At 39.7% G+C, this 22,999-nt stretch overlaps 3 protein-coding genes across 6 annotated transcripts; 2 read left to right on the top strand and 1 right to left on the bottom strand.

Annotated features, from left to right (window-relative positions):
* The first annotated feature begins 4,841 nt into the window (after positions 1-4,841).
* cryaa (crystallin, alpha A) lies at positions 4,842-6,449 on the top strand. Its single transcript, XM_047576765.1, has 3 exons — positions 4,842-5,209; positions 5,362-5,484; positions 5,747-6,449. The coding sequence occupies exons 1-3, from the start codon at positions 5,012-5,014 to the stop codon at positions 5,954-5,956; spliced, it is 531 nt and encodes a 176-aa protein (XP_047432721.1). The 5' UTR covers positions 4,842-5,011; the 3' UTR covers positions 5,957-6,449.
* LOC125000962 (heat shock transcription factor 2 binding protein) lies at positions 6,392-11,252 on the bottom strand. 3 transcript variants are annotated; one of them, XM_047576762.1, is made up of 9 exons: positions 10,709-11,250; positions 10,463-10,554; positions 9,995-10,130; positions 8,766-8,869; positions 8,368-8,517; positions 8,147-8,291; positions 7,740-7,857; positions 7,392-7,495; positions 6,392-7,203 (listed from the first exon to the last, which is right to left on the bottom strand). In XM_047576762.1, exons 2-9 carry the CDS (start codon positions 10,511-10,513, stop codon positions 6,941-6,943), a joined length of 1,071 nt encoding a protein of 356 aa, XP_047432718.1. In that variant the 5' UTR covers positions 10,514-10,554; positions 10,709-11,250; the 3' UTR covers positions 6,392-6,940. The 3 variants fall into 3 exon arrangements, with proteins under 3 accessions (XP_047432718.1, XP_047432719.1, XP_047432720.1); XM_047576763.1 differs by having other exon boundaries at positions 10,403-10,554; positions 10,709-11,249; XM_047576764.1 differs by lacking the exon at positions 7,392-7,495 and having other exon boundaries at positions 10,463-11,252.
* A 123-nt stretch (positions 11,253-11,375) lies between these two features.
* Positions 11,376-19,468, top strand: LOC125000961 (ankyrin repeat domain-containing protein 10-like). Of its 2 annotated transcripts, none has more exons than XM_047576761.1 (6): positions 11,376-11,840; positions 13,440-13,592; positions 13,854-13,945; positions 17,632-17,819; positions 18,132-18,212; positions 18,308-19,468. In XM_047576761.1, the coding sequence occupies exons 1-6, from the start codon at positions 11,643-11,645 to the stop codon at positions 18,688-18,690; spliced, it is 1,095 nt and encodes a 364-aa protein (XP_047432717.1). In that variant the 5' UTR covers positions 11,376-11,642; the 3' UTR covers positions 18,691-19,468. The 2 variants fall into 2 exon arrangements, with proteins under 2 accessions (XP_047432717.1, XP_047432716.1); XM_047576760.1 differs by having other exon boundaries at positions 11,381-11,840; positions 18,111-18,212.
* Positions 19,469-22,999: the final 3,531 nt, after the last annotated feature.

Below are 22,999 nucleotides of genomic sequence, written 5' to 3'. Positions count from 1 at the left end.
ATATAAGTAACACTGAACACATACCTAGAGTATATGCGGTATATGGTGGTGGCCGTAGTGTGATGTGAGGATGTTTTGCTGCTTCAGCAACAGGACAACTTGCTGTGATAAATGGAACCATGAATTCTGCTGTCTTCTAAAAAATCCTGAAAGAGAATGTCCAGCCATCTGCGAACCCAAGCGTTCTGCAGCAGGACAATGATCCAAAACACACCAGCAAGTCCACCTCTGAATGGCTGAAGAAAAGAAAAATGAAGACTTTGTTGTGGAATAGTCAAAGCCTTTACCTGAATCCTATTGAGATGCTGCAAAGCTGAGTGGGTCAAAATTTCTCCACAGTGCTGTAAAAGACTCATTGGGAGTTATTAGGTTTATGGGGCAATCACTTTTTCAAACAGAGCCATATATGTTTGTTTTTTTCCCCTTAATAATAAAAATCTTAATTTGAAAAAACTGCATTTTGTGTATACTAGTGTTGTCTTTGACTAATATTTAAATTAGTTTGATGATCTGAAACAGAGTGACAAACATGTTCTGTTCCTCCTGAAGTCCATGATGAGTTCCTTTGTCTTTGTGGTGTTCCGTACCAGGTTGTTGTCTGAACACCAGTACATAACGTACGTTAGCTTCTGGACGGAGCTAACGTACGTGCACCCACCTACACTTCTGCTCTTTCTTCCTTCCCATTTTGTGTTTAATGACTTTTATTTAAATTCTGTTAGAGTCAGAAGTTGTAGGTCACATTTCAATAAATTCAAAAACTTATGTTGTGTGAGTTTGCATCGTGTTTCTGAGTTTGCTGGTGCTGTGAGTCTATTTGCATGTGTTTTCTATTGGTGTGTGGTGGTGGCTCTCGGTATCAGTGAGTAATAACATTCTCAATTGTTACAGTGTATATAATATACTAGAAGACAATGCTGATTGTGCAGCATTTCAGTGTGTTAAATTGAGAAATTATGAAGGAGAGATGAAAAAAAAATAATTATGCATGTCTTTGCGGTGCCATGCTATCTCAGCTGTCAAACAAACAGTTACCCAGATCTACAGTGGTGAGTCATGAGATCATTAATGTCATTGGTAGGATGGTGTACTAACTACAGTCCAGCAGGGAGCAGCAGAACTCATGTCTTCTAAGAAGGAGTCTTCATCTCAATGAGTCAAGTATAAAAATAAATCAAATCTACTCTTTTTAGCCATACATTTTATAGGAACGCGTCTGTAGTCAGTACTTGTCTTAGTTCAATTTTATATTTTATATACACTATATAGTGTCAATAACAAAACTGTCTCAAGAAGCTTTACAGAATCTGGTCTGAAACCCCACAGCAAACAAGCACAGAAAGTTACAAGGAAAAACTCCCTTCAACAGGAAGAAACATATGTCAGCTCATATGGAAGGGACCCATCTGCTTGAAGCTGTAACTATAACCTTTATCAAATAGGTAAGGCTTAAGCTTAACCTTTAAAGTAGAGAGGGTGTTTGGCTCCCAAAACCAAACTGGGAGCAGAAGAGTGCCTTGTAGTTGAAGGCTCTACCTCACATTTTACTTTTTGAAACTATGAATGTGAGCCTGCACTTTGAGATCGAAGGGTTCTGTTGGGATGATGTGGTACTATGAGGTCTTTAAGACACATTGGAGCTAGGCTTTTAAGGGCCTTGTATGTAAGGAGGATTTTAAATTCTATTCTAGATTTTACAGGGAGAGAATACAGAGAGCCTAAAACTGGAGTAATATGGTCTTGCTTCCTAATTCCGATTGATGTTCTCTCTGCAGCATTTTTAATCAATTGGAAGTCTTTTAAAGAGCTATTTGGACAGCCAAACAGTAATGAATTACAGTAATTCAGCCCGCAAGACACAAATGCATGGAATAGTTTTCAGCATCACTCTGAGACAAGATGTTGCTAATTTTGATGATATACACAGGTGAAAAAAAGGCAGTCCTGGTCCCTTGCTTTATGTGCAAATTGAAGGACACATTCTCGTCAAATACAACACCAAGGTTTATCACAGTAGGTAATCCAGAGAAACTCTAAGATTAGATAGTGAAAAAGATGTTTGGGGACAAATGCAATGACTTCTGCTTTGTCTGAGTTCAAGAGAAGGAAATTACAGTTCATCTAAGCTTTTATGTCTTTATTAGATGTTTAGCGTTTAACCAGCTGATTTGTTTCACCTAGTTAAACAGATACATATAGCTGTATAGCTGTTAGAATTATTTTAATTCTTATTTAGCTGTGTGGTGAATTAGTCAAGATTAATTGTTGACTAATGGGGCCGGCCCCAAGCCACAAGTCTTGAGTTAAGTGTAAACCACGACTCTCCCCCACCTGTTGCCAACCAATAATATATATTGATTGTGTTGAAATCAATATAATATAATGTGATCTTAGAAGATGATCCTTTTCTGTGAGGCTAGCTGACAAGGTCCATGCATGCATTTATATTTCTGCTTTCCAATAAACAGTTGAATTGTCAGCAAGAACCCCTCTTAATTTTTCTTCCTGAAGAATAAATGAAAACGCTGAGAAGAGAATCATTGTTGACGAACTGGAATCTGTCTGGCAGATAGATTTGTTTTCCCTCCTTCTATGTTCATCTTTGTGAACATACTTTGCTTCTTAATCAATTAACATTAACATGTTCACCTGAGTGGGCTGCCAGGTCAAAACAGCTTTCAGAGCTCTGAAGCCACAAAGCACACAGACATTGTCTGGCCCATTGATAAAAACTCAGAATGCTGACTCTGCTGAACCACAGCCAGTCTAACCTCATGTGCGTCCGGTCTGATCCCAAACTTCCAACAACCTGTCCTAGCTTACCCTGAAACATCCCATCACTGGCTGCTGAGCCCAGTTGCTCTTGGCCTGCATGTGCATGGCGCTCCTAAGCCCCTGGAGCTAGCTAACCAAAGCCATGTGGGATTAGATGAAGCCACTCTGAAACAAGTGACATAGGAAGTGACCCTCAGGTTTACATCAGAATTCACTGTTGGTTTCAAACTTCTTCTTCTTCTTAATTTTAAGTACTCAACTTTTACTATATCAATGTACAATATATTTTGCGTAATGTACTATATATTCATATGTTATTTATGCACAATAGGGCTGCGATTAATGACTATCTTGATAGTCGGCAAATTATCGCCTACTGTAATGATTTTTTTTGCTATATTTTAAGGTATGCTACATTTTATAAAGCTGATATTTACTCGGAGATTTGGTATGTACACTACCAGTCAAAAGTTACATTTTCTTGTTTGTTCATTTGTTTGTTTGTTTTTTTTACTTACGGATGCTTTTTATTCATTTATTTAAATGTTCACGTATTTATGCGTGCCTTTAAGCCTGGGTCTCTGCAAAATGTCGTTGTATTCTCATAATGTATATAATAATGACCCTTGAATCTTGAAGATTGGACACACCTTCTCATTTAATGTTTTCTTTTTTTCATGACTATTTACATTTTAGATTCCCACTGAAGGCATCAAAACTATGAATGCACACATATGGAATTATGTAGTGAACAAAAAAAAGCTTTGCACACTCTTGGCACTCTTAGCTTCATAAGGTAGTCATCTGAAATGGTTTTCAAACACTCTTGAAGGTGTTGCTGAGCACTTGTTAGCCCTTTTGCCTTCACTCTGCAGTCCATTTCGATTGGGTTTAGGTCAGGTGACTGTGAAGGCCAGGCCATCTGGCGCAGCACTCCATCAATCTCCTTCTTGGACAAATAGCCCTTATACAGCCTGGAGGTGTGTGGGGGACAGTTTTGAATAAAACCCCAACAGTGTCACCAGCAAAGCACCCCCACTCCATCAATAAAACAATCTGAAACAACTTTTTTTTTTTTTTAATGTGGCCCTGTTAAGACAAACTAAGTTGTTGACATTGTCCGAAAGGAGGGCTGACTGCTTCTTGTTTACAATGTTCCCTGCAACTGAGAACAGTCTCTCACAAGGAACAGTGGTTGTAGGAGTGCCAAGATATTTGCAAGCTAGCATTGCCAGATTGTCTTGGTTTGGCTTGGCTTGTGCGCGACACGTTAACCGAAGTGCTAGCATGCTTTACGATGTGGTATTTTAAAACTCCTTCCTGCAGAGTGTGCGTAATACTTTAGGTCAGTCTTTAAGTGTCTTTGTTTGGCTTGGTTTGTGGGTGACACGTTAGCTCAAGTGCTAGCATGCTTCACTATGTGGTATTTTAAAACTCCTTCCTGCAGAGGGTGCATAATACTTGTCAGTCGACTGTTAAGTCTTGGTTTTCACTTCCTATGAGAAGGCCAACATGGTGTTTAGTGTCTTCCATCTTTATCGGTTGGTTCTGCTGCCTGTCACTTCTGATCAACTGGCCATTTTTGCATGGTGTGCACGGTAACCCTTCTTGTCAAAGTGCCCGAAATGCATTTCCAGAGACATTCAGAGTCATTCCACACTGCAGATGGGTTAATTGCGTATATTTTAATCAGATTAATCATGACTCACTTTAACGTGTTGATTTTGACAGCCCTATTTCATATATTTATACAATGTAGAAAGTAGTAAAAATAAAGAAACACTGAATGAGAAGGTGTGTCCAAACTTTTGAGTGGTAGTGTACGAGAACAGGTAAAATGTCTTTCTCTTCAGTTGGATTCCTGAACGCATTGTCTCTGCCGTGCCCTCTTCATCCCTCCTCTCCGTCTGGCCGAGTTTGTTTTGGCAGGCCTTGGTGTCTGATGTGTGGGTGGTGCTGGGTCACTCCAATTCTGCTGACGAGGACCAACCCACCATGAGATAATGCCATTCCAGAGGGATCGTGGCTAAAGCCTCTTTTTCTGGCTCTCAGGTATATAAAGAGGAGGCAGCTGTAGGGCAGGGAACAAAAACACTCCGAAAACATTCTTTGTTTACTCATTTCTTTCATCCCTCAGCTCTTTTGTTCTTACCTCGTCTCCATATATTCATCTGCTGGACTGCTGCAGAGCAGCTGCTAACCTGAGCCAAATTAGACCTAACTGTCTTCAGTCGCTATGGATATCTCCATCCAGCATCCCTGGTTCAGACGTGCCATGGGCTCCATATACCCAGCCCGGCTCTTTGACCAGTTTTTCGGAGAGGGTATGTTCGACTATGACCTCTTCCCCTACACCACCTCCACCATCAGCCCTTATTACAGACAGTCGCTCTTCCGCAACATTTTGGATTCTTCTAACTCCGGCATTTCCGAGGTAACCTAATGTGACTCATGCTTCACTTTTTGCTGTGGCCAGTCTTAAGGGTTTTTAGTTACATGGAATCATCAACTGTTTATTTGCTGTAAACACATTAATGAGTTGAAATGTCTATATATTGTGAACAATCTTGCACTTCCATATCTCAGGTGAGGTCTGACAGGGATAAGTTCACAGTCTACCTAGACGTCAAGCACTTCTCTCCCGACGAGCTCAGTGTGAAGGTCACTGATGACTACGTGGAGATCCAGGGCAAGCATGGAGAAAGGCAGGTAGGTATATGATGAAAGATCTTCTATCAGGGCTCTATGTTTACTTTGAGCATTTTATTTGAGGGTTTAAATAAGCTGTGAAGGTTGTGTCATTTTGATATTTATGGTGGATTTGATAACCCGCAATCACAGTGTTTTTATCTGGCTCCTACTAACTTGAGTACAAATTCGCTATTATATGCAAAGTTTGATCACTACCTCGAAACATTAACCATAGCCATAAGAATGTGTAGTTAATGGCATCGCCACCAATTTTTTTCAGGACGACCACGGTTACATCTCCCGTGAGTTTCATCGCCGCTACCGCCTCCCCTCCAGCGTTGATCAATCAGCAATCACCTGCACCCTGTCAGCCGATGGTCTGCTAACCCTGACCGGGCCGAAGGTCACAGGGGGGAATGAATCTGGCCGCAGCGAGCGCACCATTCCCGTCACCCGTGACGACAAGCAAAATGCGGCTGTGTCCTCCTAGAGGCCAAATGGTAGAGGATGAAGTGGAGGTTCTAGAAGGATATCGGCCACCCCACTTCCTAACAATCTGCATCAACCACAGACCTTTCCACTTTTCCTTAGAGGATATTTGTGTCCTCTTTACTTCACTGTAGTTTTATCTTAGTGCACTCATACAGTATTATTAGTATCATTGTAATGAGGAAATCAGCCCAGGTGGATGTTTAAGGGAACAGTTATTTGAGGACAAGATTTGACACCTCATTGTAGTGACTGTTGTTATTCCCTGAAAGTACAGGTGGTTGGGTTAAGCTTTAAGGTAAACGTCTCAAACGTGGAACCAAAAGTTCCACCGATAAACTTCTCTGAGGCCCTAGCTGCTTCCATTCTTGTGCTGACTCTCCTCTTTTGTCTATCCATTACTCTAGTGTAGGTCTTGTTAAGTGAACACCTGCTCATTGCTGAGAAGTCTTTACTGTAGAAGCATACAATAAAGCTGTACAACTAAAAAAATACAACTCCTGTTCGGATTCATTCTTTACTCCTCTCATCAGCTTTCAGTTCAATCGGTGCGGTACTTACTGCTAAACAAGACATTAGCTAAAATTGTCTGGATTACTAGACCTCCCCAACCTTGCATCATTTCAAAAGCATTCAACCGTTAAAATGTGGGAGTGATTTTTATTGTGAATAAATAACTGAAATATAGTGTGTTTAGTAAAAATGCCGCATTTGAAATTTTTTGTCAGTGAATAATTTGAAATTTGTGAAAATAAACAACTGTACAAATAACAGTTCAACTCTTTAACAAAATAACAAATTATGCAGGTGCTCTGCTGAAAGTCCTTAGTCAGGTAAAGCATTAACTGCACCTGTAATAACATTAGATCCACCAGCTAATGACTAATGACCTTTGAGCAGAATTGCAACAGAACACAACTGGCAGAGGTGAATATACATCTCTGCAGAAGTAAACCCACCTAAAGTATGTATATTTTAACTAATCTCATACAACATGTCTTTTAACATGCTTTGAATTCAGGGCTTCATTGTGTGTTGATTGCTGTACTTGTTGGAGGGCCTGCAGGTCCTCCAGGATCTGCTTAGCAGTCAGCTTTAGGCTGGGCTGTACACTGGAGGCGAGCCGGCTGACACGAGAACGGAGGTCCGGATCCAGCAGAGAGGACCCTATGTCCAGCGGTATGTCCTCTTCCAGCAACACAGACTGCAGGAGACGCAAGGAGTGGAGACACACCTCCCAGTGTTTTTCTGTAAGATTAAAAAAGAAAAACACTGTATATTCATTCTTTACAGGATCAAGTAACATTACGAATAGTATTATATTAAATTTCAGCATGCAGAGGACATGCTGTCCCTACAGCCTCCTCACTCAATGGTTATTTTGCAGTTATGTGTTAGAATTACATTGTTGTGACTGTATTTTAAAATGGCCTTACCATCCAGCAGGGACCAGATCAGAGGCATGAATCCTCGGTTCTCGCTGATGTACTTCAGCCCTTTCACACTGATGCTCACGTTGTACAGAGCCATCAGCATCAACCTGCAGTAAAACACCACCATAGCAAGTTTTACTAAAATTTGCCGCATAGGGACAACACTGACGCCTGCTGGTGGCTGGTCAGCAGTATTAAATGATATAATATTTATGGATGATTATTTGTCTAGTGGAAATTATAGCTACGAAGTTTTAACTCCTCTCTAACTCTAACAAGTCGGGTCATTCTTTGAGGTATAAGTTCAGGCAAACACGGACTGATAAAATGGAAACATTTGTATGTACTTACATTTTCAGTTTCGGGAAGACGCCGGGTTTCATAAGCTCCAGAAGTTTCATTACAACGTTCAGTAAGCCATGAGCGGAGATGGCCAGGGTGTCTCGCCCACATGTTACTGCTGCTACGTCTGATTCATGGGAATTAAATGATAAAACGTCAGGTGATAAGTGGACATCTGGTCTGGGATTTCAGGTTCAGTAAACTAATATATGATTATAATGTCATAACTGCAGTTTGTCTCTTGCTCAGTATTTTTTTTAAGATGAATGAATGACTGAATGAAAACTTGTGTCAGGATGTTGTTCAGTACATGAATCATTTCAGCTGATTTAGATCAGATTCAGTACTACAAAGCATATGAATGCTAAAAAGGTGGTACCAAAATATGAATCTAAAAAAAGTGTGAGTGAACTAACTTGTAATGGTCCCAGTCAGGGCCAACACAAATTGGTGCTCATGGGAGTCGTGGTCCTCAGTTGGAACTTTTATCTCTTCATCCAGAGACCTTGCAAAGCTTTCCAGAGTCTGAGCGGCCACTGCCAGGAATGGCTGCAGCTTCCCCTGCACCATCAGCACATGCACTCAGTGTATGAGCATCAACAACTCCACCGATCAGGTGTGACATATCACAACTCACATCTGCCAGCCAGAGCGTGACTATGTCCTCCCTGGCCGAGCAGCTCCACAGCAGACTGCAGGTGACAGATCCCAGACCAGAGCAGAATTCCGCCTGCTGCTGCATCTCTGCTCTGCTCTGCCACAGCTGCTCGCGCAACAGCAGCTTCTCCTGCGAGTGGTTATGCACGGTGAGGTGTCCCGATATAATAAAATAAGAATACAATAATAATAAGGTAAAGCTAGCAGCTGCATCTAAGGTCGCAATGTTGGGGATGCTGAGGGTATTACGGTGATGTGAATATCATTTTGTTCATTTAAAGGGGGCATGCTGTCGTGTCGAGAAGCATGAGTCAGTTTAAATGTCTTTAAACATAGAGTCTCACACAGTACCTCCAACCAAGTCTACACTCCACTAACCTCTCTTTCTTTCTGACATTCGGTCTGTACTGCGTCAAGACGGGACTGAAGGTGCAGACACCTCTGTCGCAGCTGCTCCTTCTCTTTCACAATTTTCTCCATGACTACACAAACACACATTCATAAGACAAATAGTAAAATTAATTAGAGGGTTATCAATAATCTAATAAAGAGTAAGTTATTGTCATCATTATACAGCAAATGCACTGATGGCAGATTTGTGATCTACTGGAAAGCTTAAACAGATGAGTCTTAGCAGAAAGCTTCCATCAGTTCTGTCAAATGCTGTTAATACGCTTTACAATAGTTGTTTGGAATACTGGTGTTAAATTAATTATTGTTTAATTGTTGCTAGAGTTGTATGTTGTTGAACAGATTAATATTTGTGAGAAATGAATAATGTTAATATTAAATATGTTCAGGACAAAAGCAACAGTGTGCTGATGAACTAGGTAAAGTTTGCTGATTTGTTTAAAAAAAAAAAAAAAAAAGCCATTTTAATGTCCAAATATTCAGAGGATAAAAGTATGAAAAAGTGAAAGTGGAAAATGGTGTGTACAGGTTTTCTAACTGGAGTGAAGAGGGATGCAGCATCCTAAAGGGCTAAGGCTGTAACCCATGTAACACCTGTCTCACAGAAAACATGTTGACATAACAAATAAACGCAGCCACAGCAACATAAACCATGCCCCTATGTTCATGCTGACTACAACAGCAACCACGCCCTTTTAGCCCCAACTAATGAAATTATATTAGCCTGTATGATTACAAACTTAGATCATGTTACCATCAAAATGTGTATATTTTAAAATCACAAAGAAAATTAGCTCCAACATCAGGCTACAGACTGATATCAACACATATAGTTGAACAACTCCTCTGTTCATGAAATAGGTATAACTGACTCATGAAATGTCACAAATGTAGAGCTTAATCCAGGATTTCTGTAGGTTTAAACAAGTGAGATTTAAGACTTTTGAAGATCTTTTAAGCACATTATGGGTTAAATTTAAGACCTATACAAAGTATGAAAAATAAGGAAAATCGGAGACCCAGAATTACTTTCAAAATAACTAAATTTAGTCATTCAACTATCAACTCAGGACATCCATGGGGTGGGCTCCACTAATGAGGAAGAGAAACATAATAGACCTTAAAGTGGGATTATCAAATTTTAGACTTTTTAAGACTTTATAAGATTCTGCAGAAGCCCTGTAATCCAAGCATACTTGTCTGTGACGTGCGAACTCTATGCAGCATTTTGATGAGGTCTTCGTTCAGAACTCTGGGCAGGAACTCCTTGAGCTGCATGACTTCGGTGATTAACTTCTCTAAATCTCTTTTCCTCACTGTGACAAAACCATCCTGAAAAAAAGAATAACCTTTGTGAAAATATGTTAAGATTATACATTGATCAGGCATAACATTATAACCACTGACTTATGAAGACAATAACATTGACCAACTTGCGACAATCTTGGGTCAGTGGCCTACATTTATCAAGCTAGGACATCAGAGTACGATGGAGAGGCCATACTAAACAGGATGTTTTTTGAAAGATAAAATTTGGACACTAATTTCTCTCTACAGTTCCTATGCCTAATGAGGGTCAAAACAGTGGAAACTCTGTGATTTACCTGTGGAAGAAAAACTGAGAGAAGACGCCTGTGAATGTGGTTGTTTCAGGAAGTGTTTACCTTTCCTCCTTGACTCAGAACAAGCGATTTCCCGCCTAATAACGCTGCCATCTTTAATGTCTTCAGCTTTTACACTTGACTTCTGTGGAGCTCTTAGGATTAGAGGTGACAAAAATAAATTGTATATTACCTGTCATCAATTGCGATAATAACAAAAAAATAGCATCGCCGAAGTTAGCCACGAAATATATAATTGTTGACAGACTGTATAGCGCGCCTTCATTTCCTCTAATTGGCTAAACTGACCTATTTTCCTGGAGTTATGAGAGGTGCCATCTTGTGAGTTTAGAACCAGAGTCTGCGCAGTAAGGTCCGAGAGTGGCGCCGCGTGGAGCGGCGGTTTGTATGACCCGCCCACACTTCCTCCGGACCCACTCCATTATCGTTTCATAAACTGTGCGCTGCTCCACCTCCACCAATTAAAAAGACATGTTGGATTACAGGCTGTTCTAATTTATTTGTTTGTTTATTCCTATTCTCAGGCTTCATGAGTGGTTGACATGGCAACTGGTAGTCATCATGGCATCACATCCTGTTAACTGACTAACCAGTAACGAGTTGTATTACTCTATTACATTTACTTGAGTAACTTTTTGAAAAAGAAAATGTACTTGTAAGAGTTATTTTACAGCACCATATTGCTTACTTTTACTTGAGTAAATTTAAGAAAAGCTACTCTTATCCTGCTACATTGGGCGATCAACTCACTTAGACTTGATGATCCATGAGGGGAATTACTTTGTCCCCATAGCTTCGTTGCACATAAAAGTAACTTTCACTCACAAGAAAGATATACAAAAAAAATGAGGTTAAATTAAAGTAAAATAAAAATAAGCAGTGTAAAAAAAAATGTACATAATTAGCATTATGACACACACACACACACACACACAGGACTGCATGGCATATGCACACACACATATATATATATATTCTATATATATTCTTAGCTGTATAATTTCAAGGTGTTCCTCTGTCAAAATAGCACATCGGTAATAATAGAGTTTCTGACTTGTTACTACTATGCCACCCAGCCCGTCCATTTAACTCCAGTCCGGGTTTTGTGATTGTCCACACGGACGGAGAGGCTTATTCCTTCCTTTGTGTTTGAACCACGTTAGTGTGCTCTTAGGGACACCGGAGAGAAACATTTCCGTCTGCCCCTTTTTATAGTTCACTCATGTCCACAGGGCTGGAAGCCGACTTCTCCAGTGATGAGGTGTTTATCAGCCGGTTTCCCATCCACCGCGCCTGTCGGGATGGAGATGTCGGGGCTCTGATGTCATTGTTAGAGCAGCTGTCAAACCAGGCTCATCTAACCACTGAAGACTCTCGTTATGGATGGACGCCCATGCACTGGGCTGCGTATTGTGGACAGGTACAGAACAAGTTGCCAGTTAAAGTTACACGAAGAGTCTTACTAAAGGAGTGCTTTCTCTTTTGTGGCGATATCTCCCCGCCGCCCACCCCTTGCAGGATTTATCTACAGTAGGCTACTCACTTTAGCCGACTGCTATCACCTCTAATCACCACCTCGCTAACTGCTCTCTTTTTTATAGTAACATAGCAGTAGACGTAGTGTAGTGTTCTTCCCAATACAGTTATGTCTGTTTGGGTGGTTGTATATTGTAAAATAAAGTTTTCTTGGTAGGAAAACATAAAGTAACAGTTTGCAGCGATTTCATTGGTTCCTTTGAAGCCAATGGCTGTTCGGGCGCCAAAGCGGTTTATCAAAGACAGGAAAGAGTCGCTAATGTTTATTTTATAGAGATGGAATCTTCGGCTCTTTGAAAGGAGCCGGATCTTTTGGATCCGTTCACCGTTCAAACTTTCATTCAGACTTGTTCATTTGTATTTATTTAAGAAGCCATCCTGAGATGAATTTATTTTATCCAGGACGTAATCACTGGTAATCATGACAGGGCAAGATTCTGATCAAAATTATTCAAACTTAGATATAGTTAAGATGACATAAAAAGGCTTGGGGAAGTCAGGACATTCTCATAGTTCTGGTTATTTCCTGACGTGCTCTATTTGTGACAAGTGAGAGATCAAAAAAAAAAAGAAAGTATAAAAAAGCCTTTATTTAAACGTGGCAAAAACGTGCACATGGTGCAATTAAACCAGTTTTTGCCATGTTTAAATAAAGGCCTTTTATACTTTTTCAACCAAAGAGCATCTTTGAAATCTTTTCTTTTACATATTTGAATTTGAGTTATTCTGAAATATTGAGATAGATAGATAGATAGATAGATAGATAGATAGATAGATAGATAGATAGATAGATAGCAGCTCTGCTTACCACTATAGCACCAACACTATAATTTTCTGGCAGATATTACACTTTCCTTTACCGTTTTTGCCCCAGATGCTTTTCTTTGGCATGTGTGGTCTTTTTGAGTCATCAGCCGCTCACTTGAAAGCGTCACCTCCCCCATCATGAGACTTGCTGTATACTGGGGCACTCACGTAAAGCCAGTTTGGACAATTCTGATGACTTAAAGCAATATTTTTTATATCAGATAAGCGCCACGTCTCTACTCTGCTGCCTCCATCACCTTGTTGTCTGTGCATCTGTGAAATACAGCAAAAGAAAAAAAAAGAATGTCACACAACAGCGACTTGGTTCCCATCGTTCATTTTAAAGAGCCAGTCTGTATATTTAGTTAGTTGCTGAATGTCACACCTCTATTAATGTCTATTTTCTGATGTGATGATACGTGCAATATAACTGTGGTTTTGTGGTCTTAAAATATGGTCAAATGCACTTTGCACATATGACACAATTAGTAGTTCAGTTCAATGAAGTTACGAAAGGTACCTGGTTGAGGGCTTGCTGCAAGCTGTATCTGTGAAATTTTTATACATTCTACCTCTTTTTAGTTTTTACTACCAGGCTCCTGGTGACCACTGGTTTCAGTGATTCTTTGTTGACCCAGAAGATGTTTTGTATTGTCTTGTGATCTGTACATAACAGCTGGAGTGTGTGGTGCACCTGGCGCAGATGGGTTGTGAGGTGAACATGGTGACCAGTCGCTTCAACCAGACGCCAACGCACACGGCAGCATTTGGAGGACATCCTCATTGTGTGGTGTGGCTGACTCAGGCTGGAGCCGACATTGACAAACAGGTCAGCCCGTGTAATCACAGTCTTACTGTGATATTAAAAACATGTTGTGAATAATATTTAAGGTATTAATTTTCTCAGGAAACACACCGTTCCACCATAATTTTTCATCAGATTAGCAATCTCTGTATCCACTCACAGACTCTAACAGTTAAATAATATGCTTTTACCTTGGTGAGTGTACCTCAGTTAAATATGCGTTTGTAATAGCTTTTATTATTACCTTATCCTGGATGTGCTAAGGGAGTGACATTGTGCTTTCAGGACTTTTTAGGTGAGGCTCCCATTCACAAGGCAGCTCGGTCAGGTAGCTTGGAGTGTATTCAGGTCCTCTTGATAGCAGGTGCCAAACCACAGTAAGTATCCAGCAGCTACACACCTCTTAGTTTGACTCTTGTGTTGTGCCACTTAGGCCAAAAGGTTGTATGCAGTCTTTAAACAATGGTGTTACAATTGTAGTAATCCAATAGCCCTTATCCAGGAACATTAACCACCCGGGTTCTTTTATCATCCTGATGCCTTTCTTTGCTTGCTTAAACCTTTTTCCTTGAAAATACTCAACCCCTGTAGTGCCATTTGTATTTTATTCACCTGTTTGGTAGGGAACAGCCCGGAAATCTGCAGTTTCATAAGATCTTTCTCCACAGTAATGTCTGCATGGCAGAGATTTGGTGGAGTGGCCTTAATTGTACTCAACTAAGAGTAGTGTTACTTTAAAATAATAATACTCAAGCTGAAGTAAAAAAGCAGGCATTCCAAAAATTGCTCAACTAAGAGTAAAAAAATATTTGGTGAAAAGACTACTGAAGTATTGAGTAACTGTGTTATTGTAATGCCTTTATTAAAAAATAAAAAATAATGTGCAAATTCTGGCATTTCCACATAATAAAATAAATAATATTTTTACTAAATAACAAAGGCACACATGTTCAAATCTCACTTTTGGTCCCTATGCTGCCTCACAGTTGTTTGTGTGGTCATGTGACTGCATGGCTACGTGTGATTGGTAAAACACAGGCATATGGTAGATCTTCTGGCAGGATTTAGTATAAAGAGTAATGAATCGAGTGTAGTACTTGGAGATAGGATCTATGGCTCTTTGAATGGAGCAGATCTTGTGTATCCAGTTCTTTCAAAGAGCGGTTAAAAAGACTAGTTCATTTTGATATTTAATCATTTTGACGTTGCAAGCCCTGATAGAACTGATTTTATCCTCGAAATAACAGTGATTGGAAAAAAAAATTGGATCAGAATCATTCAGACTTAGACATCCCACCAATACTACCCACCTCCGGTAAAAGTATTACATTTTGTAGATCACAAAAGGCGTTTTTTTGTTTGTTTGTTTGTTTGTTTGTTTTTTGTTGCATAACAAGCCGTATAAGTGGACAGCTATTCTCTTTCATCTGTAAGACAGTCTCATTAGTAAAAGTCTTTAAAAGAAAATCTGAACTGAATTGAATGGACTGACAAGATGGTTTCTGTCGCAGAGAAATAAAAAGAACACACAAACAAGGATTTGAATCGTACAGATATTCCAGATGTTTTTGTGGCTGTTCCCTTCCAACAACAGAATTCTGTTTTATTTTATGTTTATTGTAGCTTGATTGTAATATCATTTGTGTGTCCTGTATTTCCCTTGTTCTACATCTAATGTCATAGTCAGTGCATACGCAGGAAAGCTCATGTGTTTCTATTTAGATGTGGCACACTGACACAAAAGGCACTGGTTTCACTCAGAAACAAATGTACATTCAAAAGAGACCTTACAAGTTGAAAAACTACAATTGCGTAACAATGTGACAACATATTCAAAGCAGAAAGTACTTTTCTATAGAATGTGTCTAGTATTTAAATTAGAAAACAATTTAAGACCAATGCGATTATTTGTGGAGAAATCTGTGATCTCTTCAATTTCTCTTGAAAATCTGATTAAATGTTGGCAGGTACTAGATTTTCTTTCACCCAGTTCTACAACTGAAATATGTCAATTACAAGAACCATTTATGCACAGCAACAGTACCCCCTGCAGGCAGATTTTATAATTGTCACAGAATATACTCCTGATTGATGCATGCAGCTAAAGCATGCTTTTTATGCTAATATGTAATCGCTACGAACGAGCTAAGGTTAAAAACATGTGGTGTACAACAATTTTGCCCAAATAGTCATGTATTTTAAAACATGGCAAATGTGTTTCTGTTGAAACCAAACTGGTTGACTGGTTGACAAATATACAATCAGTCTAGCTCAATAGTTAGCTGTGTCTCATTTTTAAAGTTACCCTGATATCAAAATATTGTAAAAGTATATTATAGGTATTGGATTTAACTTTAATGAGATGAATGAATGAAGAAATTAATGAGAGGGAGGTCATTTGGAAAGCTGTGTCAGTTAACGCATGAGCTTCTCAGCCAGAAGGAATGTCCCAGTCAGCATTAGTGAAGATGAGGTTCAGAAACATGTGTTACCTATTTTTTTTATGTTATTTAGTCATGTGTTGTATTATACAAAGAAAGACTGAGCATTACTTTTTCAAACTGTACCGGCAGAGATAAACGCCCTGCCCATTCTGATGTTTTACAGCCTTTGAATTTGAACATGATTTTCTCAAGTAATCCCAGAAAGAGGGAGCAATCGAAACAAGCACTGCAGAATCTGCCGCACGTGCGTCCAGGAACATCTAACAGTTGTGTTCACTATCGATTCCTACAGTTTCTGCAGCGGGCAAACCGGCGAGGTATTTCGTGCAGTGATTGGTTTCAGTGGTTTGAAACCATTGATGATAGTCATGTCTAGACCTGCATGCTTAATTTACAACTAACTGACTCAGTGAGATTACTGAACATTCCTCAAAGAAGCTCAGTCAGAGTTTGTGTCAAGGAGTTTAGAAAAGGAAATTCAATAGACAGTGAAATAAGTGAAAATCAATGCATGTTGACAGATGGATAAAATGAAATGCCTCTTTTAGCATTTATAATACACAACATATATATATATATATATATATATATATATATATATATATATATATATATATTAGAGCTTTGTAGTTGTTAATGATGGTTTTCTGTCATAGACTGTATAAAGATGGATGATTGAACAGCTCTTCTAAAGTGAAGCCATACCAAGTAGAGCTCCCCCTGGTGGCTGGCTGTATAGGTCATAAGCTCCACCTCTTCCATGTGAGTGGATGGGACTTGGACCAAACTAAAACACTAATAATATGTGTCAAATACATTTTTAAAGGATGCTTTCTGAACTTTAGGTAGTTAATACAATGCTGATGCATGTTCAAGTGTCAATTCTTCTGATAAGTTACATTTTAGTCGCCAGCTGCTGTGTGCCAGTTGCTTTGGGAAGCAGCCCCATAGGGCAGTGAGAGTAGGAGAAAAATAAATAAGTTATGTGTATAATCCAACATTTCTTTGTAACTGGTGGAGGTAAAACATAGCACAGTATTGATCAAACGAAAAAGTCTTAAGGAAGTGTCATCGATAATGGGGCTGTGCATCACTCTAGGCCTGTAACCCACAGACTCTGGTTCTAAACTCGCCAGATGGCACCTTCGTTATCCTTTGGAAACTAGCGTCTGTTTGGCCAGTGGTAGGATGTGGGGACATGTTGTCCATATTTATATACAGTCTATGGTTGAAACAGTCTGGAGCAGAGTTGTAGTACTGTTAGATATATATACCAAGAGCACAGTTTCTACTTCTTTTACTGATGTTCATGTTAAGGTGTCGATGAGAACTACCACTGTTTATAACATTGTCCATATAAACCTTTAAACACAATGAATGGAAAATGTGAGAAAAAAAAACAGCGTTTTCCGAGCTCTCTTCTGCGAATTGAAGTGGCTCATTAATCACTTGTCTTTACTTGTAGTCAGCCACAACCTTGTAGGTGACAGTGTCATTATGCAGACAGATAAAAAGGATTATTGTTCTTTTTAATTTGGTGGTGCTGAAGATAGTGTTGGATATGAGAAGATGAAGTTTCATAGTAAAGCAGTTTGTCTCATGTCCCTGTTGTCGTTCAGTTTAAGGAATGCCAGTGGGCAGACGGCGGCGGACCTGGCCCAGGCTCACGGCTTCCACGACTGTTTCTGTTTAATCTCAGACGACCAGAAGCATCTGCACCAGCAAAGTGAAAACAGCTTATTCAGCAGAAAGAGGCAGCTGGCTGCCACTGACGCCAGACACATGAAGAAAGCCAGGAGAGCTGACAGTAAGTAATGTGCTGGCTTATTGGTGTCAGTGTTATTGCACAATACACCGTGACACTTTTTTTTTTTATCACTCACTGTATCTAACAGTTATTTTCATTGATGATTAACCCTGGCCAATCGAAAATAAATCTTTCTGTGCTGATCAGTGATTAAAGATGCATCTATATCACCCTCTAGTAGAGTAAACAGCTACTCTCTCTAAACAGCACCGCCATGCTAGCGACTAATCATCGTGATTAAATGACGTAGCCCGAATCATGATTATTATATTGTATGGGTTTCTCATGCAGCTTTCTTTATCACTGCTGGAGGGGTGATGGTGCAGATGCAGAGCAGCACAGGTGAAGAGGTGGAGAGCATGAACGTGGAGTTTGCGCAGGAACACAGCTCTGGTGGGTTCTGAAGCTTCTCTGTTATCATATTTATTTCACTACAAAGCATTACAGCATACGTTGACCTTTTCCTTCTAACTGTTTTTGAAATGCAGACGACAACGCCAAAGCTGTCCCCAATAGACATCATCACAAACCGCCTTGTAATCAGGATGACCCTAAGCTACCTCAAAGCACCCGCCCACCATCCCCTCCCGTGGCCGGTAGTCGCCAGATGGCGACGGCTTCTCCTCAGCGCCCGTCGGCCGAAATGTGCGGCTCTCTGCATCTGACCAACAGCTCCGGCAGCTGCGTGTCCCACCCGCCGGCGTGGTGGGGAATAATGGGAGCAGACTGTGGCGATTTCTTGCATTATGGACACTACCACGGGTTTGGAGACACAGCAGAGGAGCTGAGTGACGGCAGCCGCCCGGAATACAGCAGCATCCAAGCAGAGCACGGGTACAAGAAGGGCGTGGCCAGCATCGTCCATCTGTAACATTTCTCATAAGCCATTTTCTTACATCCACTAAATTTCAAAGGATCGCTGACATTTTGAAAGGTTTATCCTTTTCTGTTAGTGGTTATAATATAACTGCTGCTCAACATATACTGCACCCTAATAAATGTAGTTTATAGTCATTTAAAATTCATCAGATCCTCTATTTTCTTTTTTCATTACAGCGCAGAACAACAGTGTGCGCTGAAATTAAATTATTTTAGTCCTTTAGAACATCTAATTAAGCTCTCAGGAAGTGAATGCGGTGTTAAAATTCCAATCCAAATCCAAAAGCCTCTGCTTCTGTCCGTCCAGACTAAAACATGGGCCTGTGTTTTTTCAAAGTTTGGTGGTCCTTGTGAAAGAAGCCGAAGCAAGGGCCAGGTGTTTTCTGTATTATCAGAAATGATATGTGATGTTTGGATAGTAAAGTCCGTTCATTTATGTATTTTGTACGTTATGACTTAAATTGCATAGCCTTGATCTACCAAAGGGAATGTTATCAGTTTTTTTGTGTGTTTACGTGTTTGTTATTTATGTTTCGTAGCAGATAAGTGTGTTTTTTTTTAAAGCTGTAAAGTAGTTTTATAAAGCATACTTTTTTTTCTATTTTCTGTTGTCATAAAAAGAGTGTGTGCTGAGGACATGCTGTCTCTACACTATGTAAGCTGTACGGAATATGCACTGTGTGCCAATAACTGCCTTACACCAAACAGCAAGTTTTCTACGGTGTCTTCTGGTTTTTCATAATAAAACCTGTTTTACATTTTCATACAAAGTTGAGTCTTTGAATTTTTATCGAGATTCATTCTTTACATTCAAGTGTTTCCAACACTGTCTTGATTGAAAAACAAATTTGAAATACTTTACCAGGTTAGCACATAATAATGATAATGCATCAGTTTTATATAGTGCTTTTCTAAACACTCAAAGACTCTTTTACATTGAATACATTATTCATCCATTCATGCAGTCACACCCAGGGGCCAATCCGCGGTCTCTTTGACCACCACCAGACATCACTCATTCGCAATCATACACCATTGGAGTTCACTATTTACTCTGGGTTCTGTGTATGTAAAAAAAAATGTATATATATATGTGTGTGTGTGTGTGTGTGTGTGTGTGCATTACATACCAAGTACAGTCCAAATTACCAGATGTATTCTTCATCCTCTCGTTGTATCAAGGATGTAATTTTCACAGGCTGCAAAGGCAGAAGACAAAACTCCCAACTTTAAATTGCATTTTTGAACTATAAGGCCTACTATTGGTGTGACATGAAATTAAGATTCTAACATTTTCATCAGCTTCAAATCTGTGGTCTACTTTCTAATATGCATTGCCTGGACAAAAAAAAAGAAAAAAAAAAAAAAAAAATGCCACACACTAATATTTCATCTGTCTTTAGCTTTGATTACAACACACATTCGCTGTGACATTGTTTCGATCTTGTATTGATGATGGGAGAGTGTGACCAGTGTGCAAAGTCTTCTCCAGCACATCCCGAAGATTCTCAATGAGGTTCAGATGCTGAACCACTAGGCATGAAGTGTGCATCACTTCATCTGTCTCTCTTCTTACCCTGATGCACCATCACACTGAAACAGGGTAAAATCTGGACTCATCCAACCACTTGACCTTCTTACGTTGTCCCAGAGTCCAGTCTATATGCTTGCTAACAAAATGAAGCCTTTTTCTCCTGGTTAGCTTCACTGATTAGTGGTTAGTGGTTTTTATAGACATGGTTGCATCAGTTGGGGTTTGTACCTATTTGCATAGCTACAGTCAGATCCATAAATATTGGGACATCAACATATTTCTAATCTTTTTGGCTCTATACATCATCACAATGGATTTGAAATAAAACAAACAAGATGTGCTTTACTTGCAAACTTTCAGCTTTAATTTGAGGGTATTTACATCCAAATCAGTTGAACGGTGTATGTGCCTCCCACTTTTTAAGGGACCAAAATTAATGGGACAATTGGCTGCTCAGCTGTTCCGTGGCCAGGTGTGTGTTATTCCCTTATTGACCCATTTACAAGGAGCAGATAAAAGGTCTAGAGTTCATTTCAAGTGTGCTATTTGCATTTGGAATCTGTTGCTGTCAATTGTCAATATGAGATCCAAAGAGCTGTAGCTATCAGTGAAGCAAGCCATCATTAGGCTGAAAAATCAAAACAAACCCAGCAGTGAGATAGAAAAAACATTAGGTGCGGCCAATCAACTGTTTGGAACATTCTTAAAAAGAAAGAACGCACTGGTGCACTCAGCAACACCAAAAGACCCGGAAGACCAAGGAAAACAACTGTGGTAGATGACAGAAGAATTCTTTCCCTGGTGAAAAAAAAAAACCTTGACAACAGTTGGCCAGATCAAAAACATTCTCCAGGAGGCAGGTATGTGTATGTAAAAGTCAACAATCAAGAGAAGACTTCACCAGAGTGCATAAAAAGGGTTCACTACAAGATGTAAACCATTGGTGAGCCTCAAAAACAGGAAGGCCAGATTAGAGTTTGCCAAAAAACATCTAAAAAAGCCTTCACAGTTCTGGAACAACATCCTATAGGCAGATGAGACAAAGATCAACTTGTACCAGAGTGATGGGAAGAAAAGAGTATGGAGAAGGAAAAGAACTGCTCATGATCCAAAGCATAGCACCTCATCAGTGAAGCGTGGTGGTAGTAGCATGGCGTGGGCATGTATGGCTGCCAATGGAACTGGTTCCCTTGTATTATTGATGACTGCTGACAAAAGCAGCAGGATGAATTCTGAAGTGTTTCAGGCAATATTATCTGCTCACATTCAGCCAAATGCTTCAGAACTCATTGGACGGTGCTTCACAGTGCAGATGGACAATGACCCGAAGCATACTGTGAAAGCAACCAAAGAGTTTAAGGCAAAGAAGTGGAATGTTATGTAATGGCCAAGTCAATCACCTGACCTGAGTCCGATTGAGCATGTATTTTACTTGCTAAAGACAAAACTGAAGGGAAAATGTCCCAAGAACAAGCAGGAACTGAAGACATTTGCAGTAGAGGCCTGGCAGAGCATCACCAGGGATGAAACCCAGCATCTGGTGATGTCTATGTATTCCAGACTTCGGGCTGTAATTGACTGCAAAGGATTTACAACCAAGTATTGAAAAGTGAAAGTTTGATTTATGATATTTTAATTTGTCCCATTACTTTTGGTCCCTTAAAAAGTGGGAAGCACATATACAAACTATTGTAATTCCTACACCGTTCACCTGATTTGAATGTAAATACCAATCAAATTAAAGCTGAAAGTCTGCAGTTAAACCACATCTTGTTTGTTTCATTTCAAATCCATTGTGGCAGTGTATGGAGCCAAAAAGATTAGAATTGTGTCGATGTCCCAATATTTATGGACCTGACTGTATATCCAGGTGGCAACGTTTTCTGGGAGCCAGGCAGTGTAGTTCCTAACTGAGAATTTGCTTTTTTTGTTCATTTCTGGTCTCAGTGTTAACTAATGTAACCAATTTATTCCTTTTTTTATTTGACCAAATTCTTGGCTCGTCATTGGTTTATTCCATATTGAACAAGCTTGATACGCTTGTAATAACAGCTGATTTAAATTAAATTTCAATCACAACCAGTTGGTTTTATCGCTACTTCCAATGGGTGTTAAGGTGTTGCAGCATCTGTATCAGAATCATGATACCTTTCTCTGGCTGTCCTGATGGCCAGCTTCAAGTCAGAGGCCAGAAAGTCAATATAACTTTTGAACTTCATAAAATTGTGTCCTTATAGTCATACCTTGATGTGTATCACTTAGGAAACATTTTTTAAGATGGAATTCACCTCGTCAAATGAGCCCAATGTGTGCAACTTTATGGGATTATAAACAGTCAGCCCTTTGGACTTTTCATCACAGTTTCAGAGATCTTTTAATTCTACCAGTACCACATTTTGATGCTGAGTTGCCAGGGCCTCGGCTGCACACACCCTCTTTGCTCTTCCCTTCAAAGTGTAAGAATGCTTCGCTTAAAAAGGAATTCGAGACACTTGGAATGGCGCCTGCGAATAACGTCCAGTACGGAGGGTACTTCATGGTTGCTGAAACCTTCACAGGCCAGACAGCTGCATAGAAAAAGCTTTCAAGGCTGCAGGTTGCTGTTCTGCTTGATATGCTATCTATACTGGTGGTAATAAAATAAAAAAAACAGCAGCTGTACCACATATAAGGTCACAATTAGAGTAAAAAAATGTATAACTGTCTGCTTTATTTACCTTTGTAAAGGTAAATAAAGTAACCCTTTGTAGAATGTTGCCCCTTATAC

The sequence above is a fragment of the Mugil cephalus genome, chromosome 23 (genome assembly GCF_022458985.1).
Source record: "Mugil cephalus isolate CIBA_MC_2020 chromosome 23, CIBA_Mcephalus_1.1, whole genome shotgun sequence".
Lineage (NCBI taxonomy): Eukaryota > Metazoa > Chordata > Actinopteri > Mugiliformes > Mugilidae > Mugil > Mugil cephalus.
The sequence above is the reverse complement of the archived record's forward strand: the minus strand, read 5'-3'. Positions and strand labels throughout refer to the sequence as shown.

What these genes read in the sequence shown, in the direction of transcription:
- LOC125000961 (XM_047576760.1), top strand. Translation starts at nt 11,643, where the DNA reads ATGTCCACAGGGCTGGAAGCCGACTTCTCCAGTGATGAGGTGTTTATC. An exon ending in GAGCCGACATTGACAAACAG is followed by an intron (nt 13,593 to 13,853) that starts GTCAGCCCGTGT and finishes TTGTGCTTTCAG; the next exon opens with GACTTTTTAGGTGAGGCTCC. An exon ending in TGCGCAGGAACACAGCTCTG is followed by an intron (nt 18,213 to 18,307) that starts GTGGGTTCTGAA and finishes TTTGAAATGCAG; the next exon opens with ACGACAACGCCAAAGCTGTC.
- cryaa (XM_047576765.1), top strand. Translation starts at nt 5,012, where the DNA reads ATGGATATCTCCATCCAGCATCCCTGGTTCAGACGTGCCATGGGCTCC. An exon ending in CTAACTCCGGCATTTCCGAG is followed by an intron (nt 5,210 to 5,361) that starts GTAACCTAATGT and finishes TCCATATCTCAG; the next exon opens with GTGAGGTCTGACAGGGATAA. An exon ending in GCAAGCATGGAGAAAGGCAG is followed by an intron (nt 5,485 to 5,746) that starts GTAGGTATATGA and finishes AATTTTTTTCAG; the next exon opens with GACGACCACGGTTACATCTC.
- LOC125000962 (XM_047576762.1), bottom strand. Translation starts at nt 10,513, where the DNA reads ATGGCAGCGTTATTAGGCGGGAAATCGCTTGTTCTGAGTCAAGGAGGA. An exon ending in GTCTTCCCGAAACTGAAAAT is followed by an intron (nt 7,496 to 7,739) that starts GTAAGTACATAC and finishes GTTTTACTGCAG; the next exon opens with GTTGATGCTGATGGCTCTGT. An exon ending in GATCTGGTCCCTGCTGGATG is followed by an intron (nt 7,204 to 7,391) that starts GTAAGGCCATTT and finishes TTAATCTTACAG; the next exon opens with AAAAACACTGGGAGGTGTGT.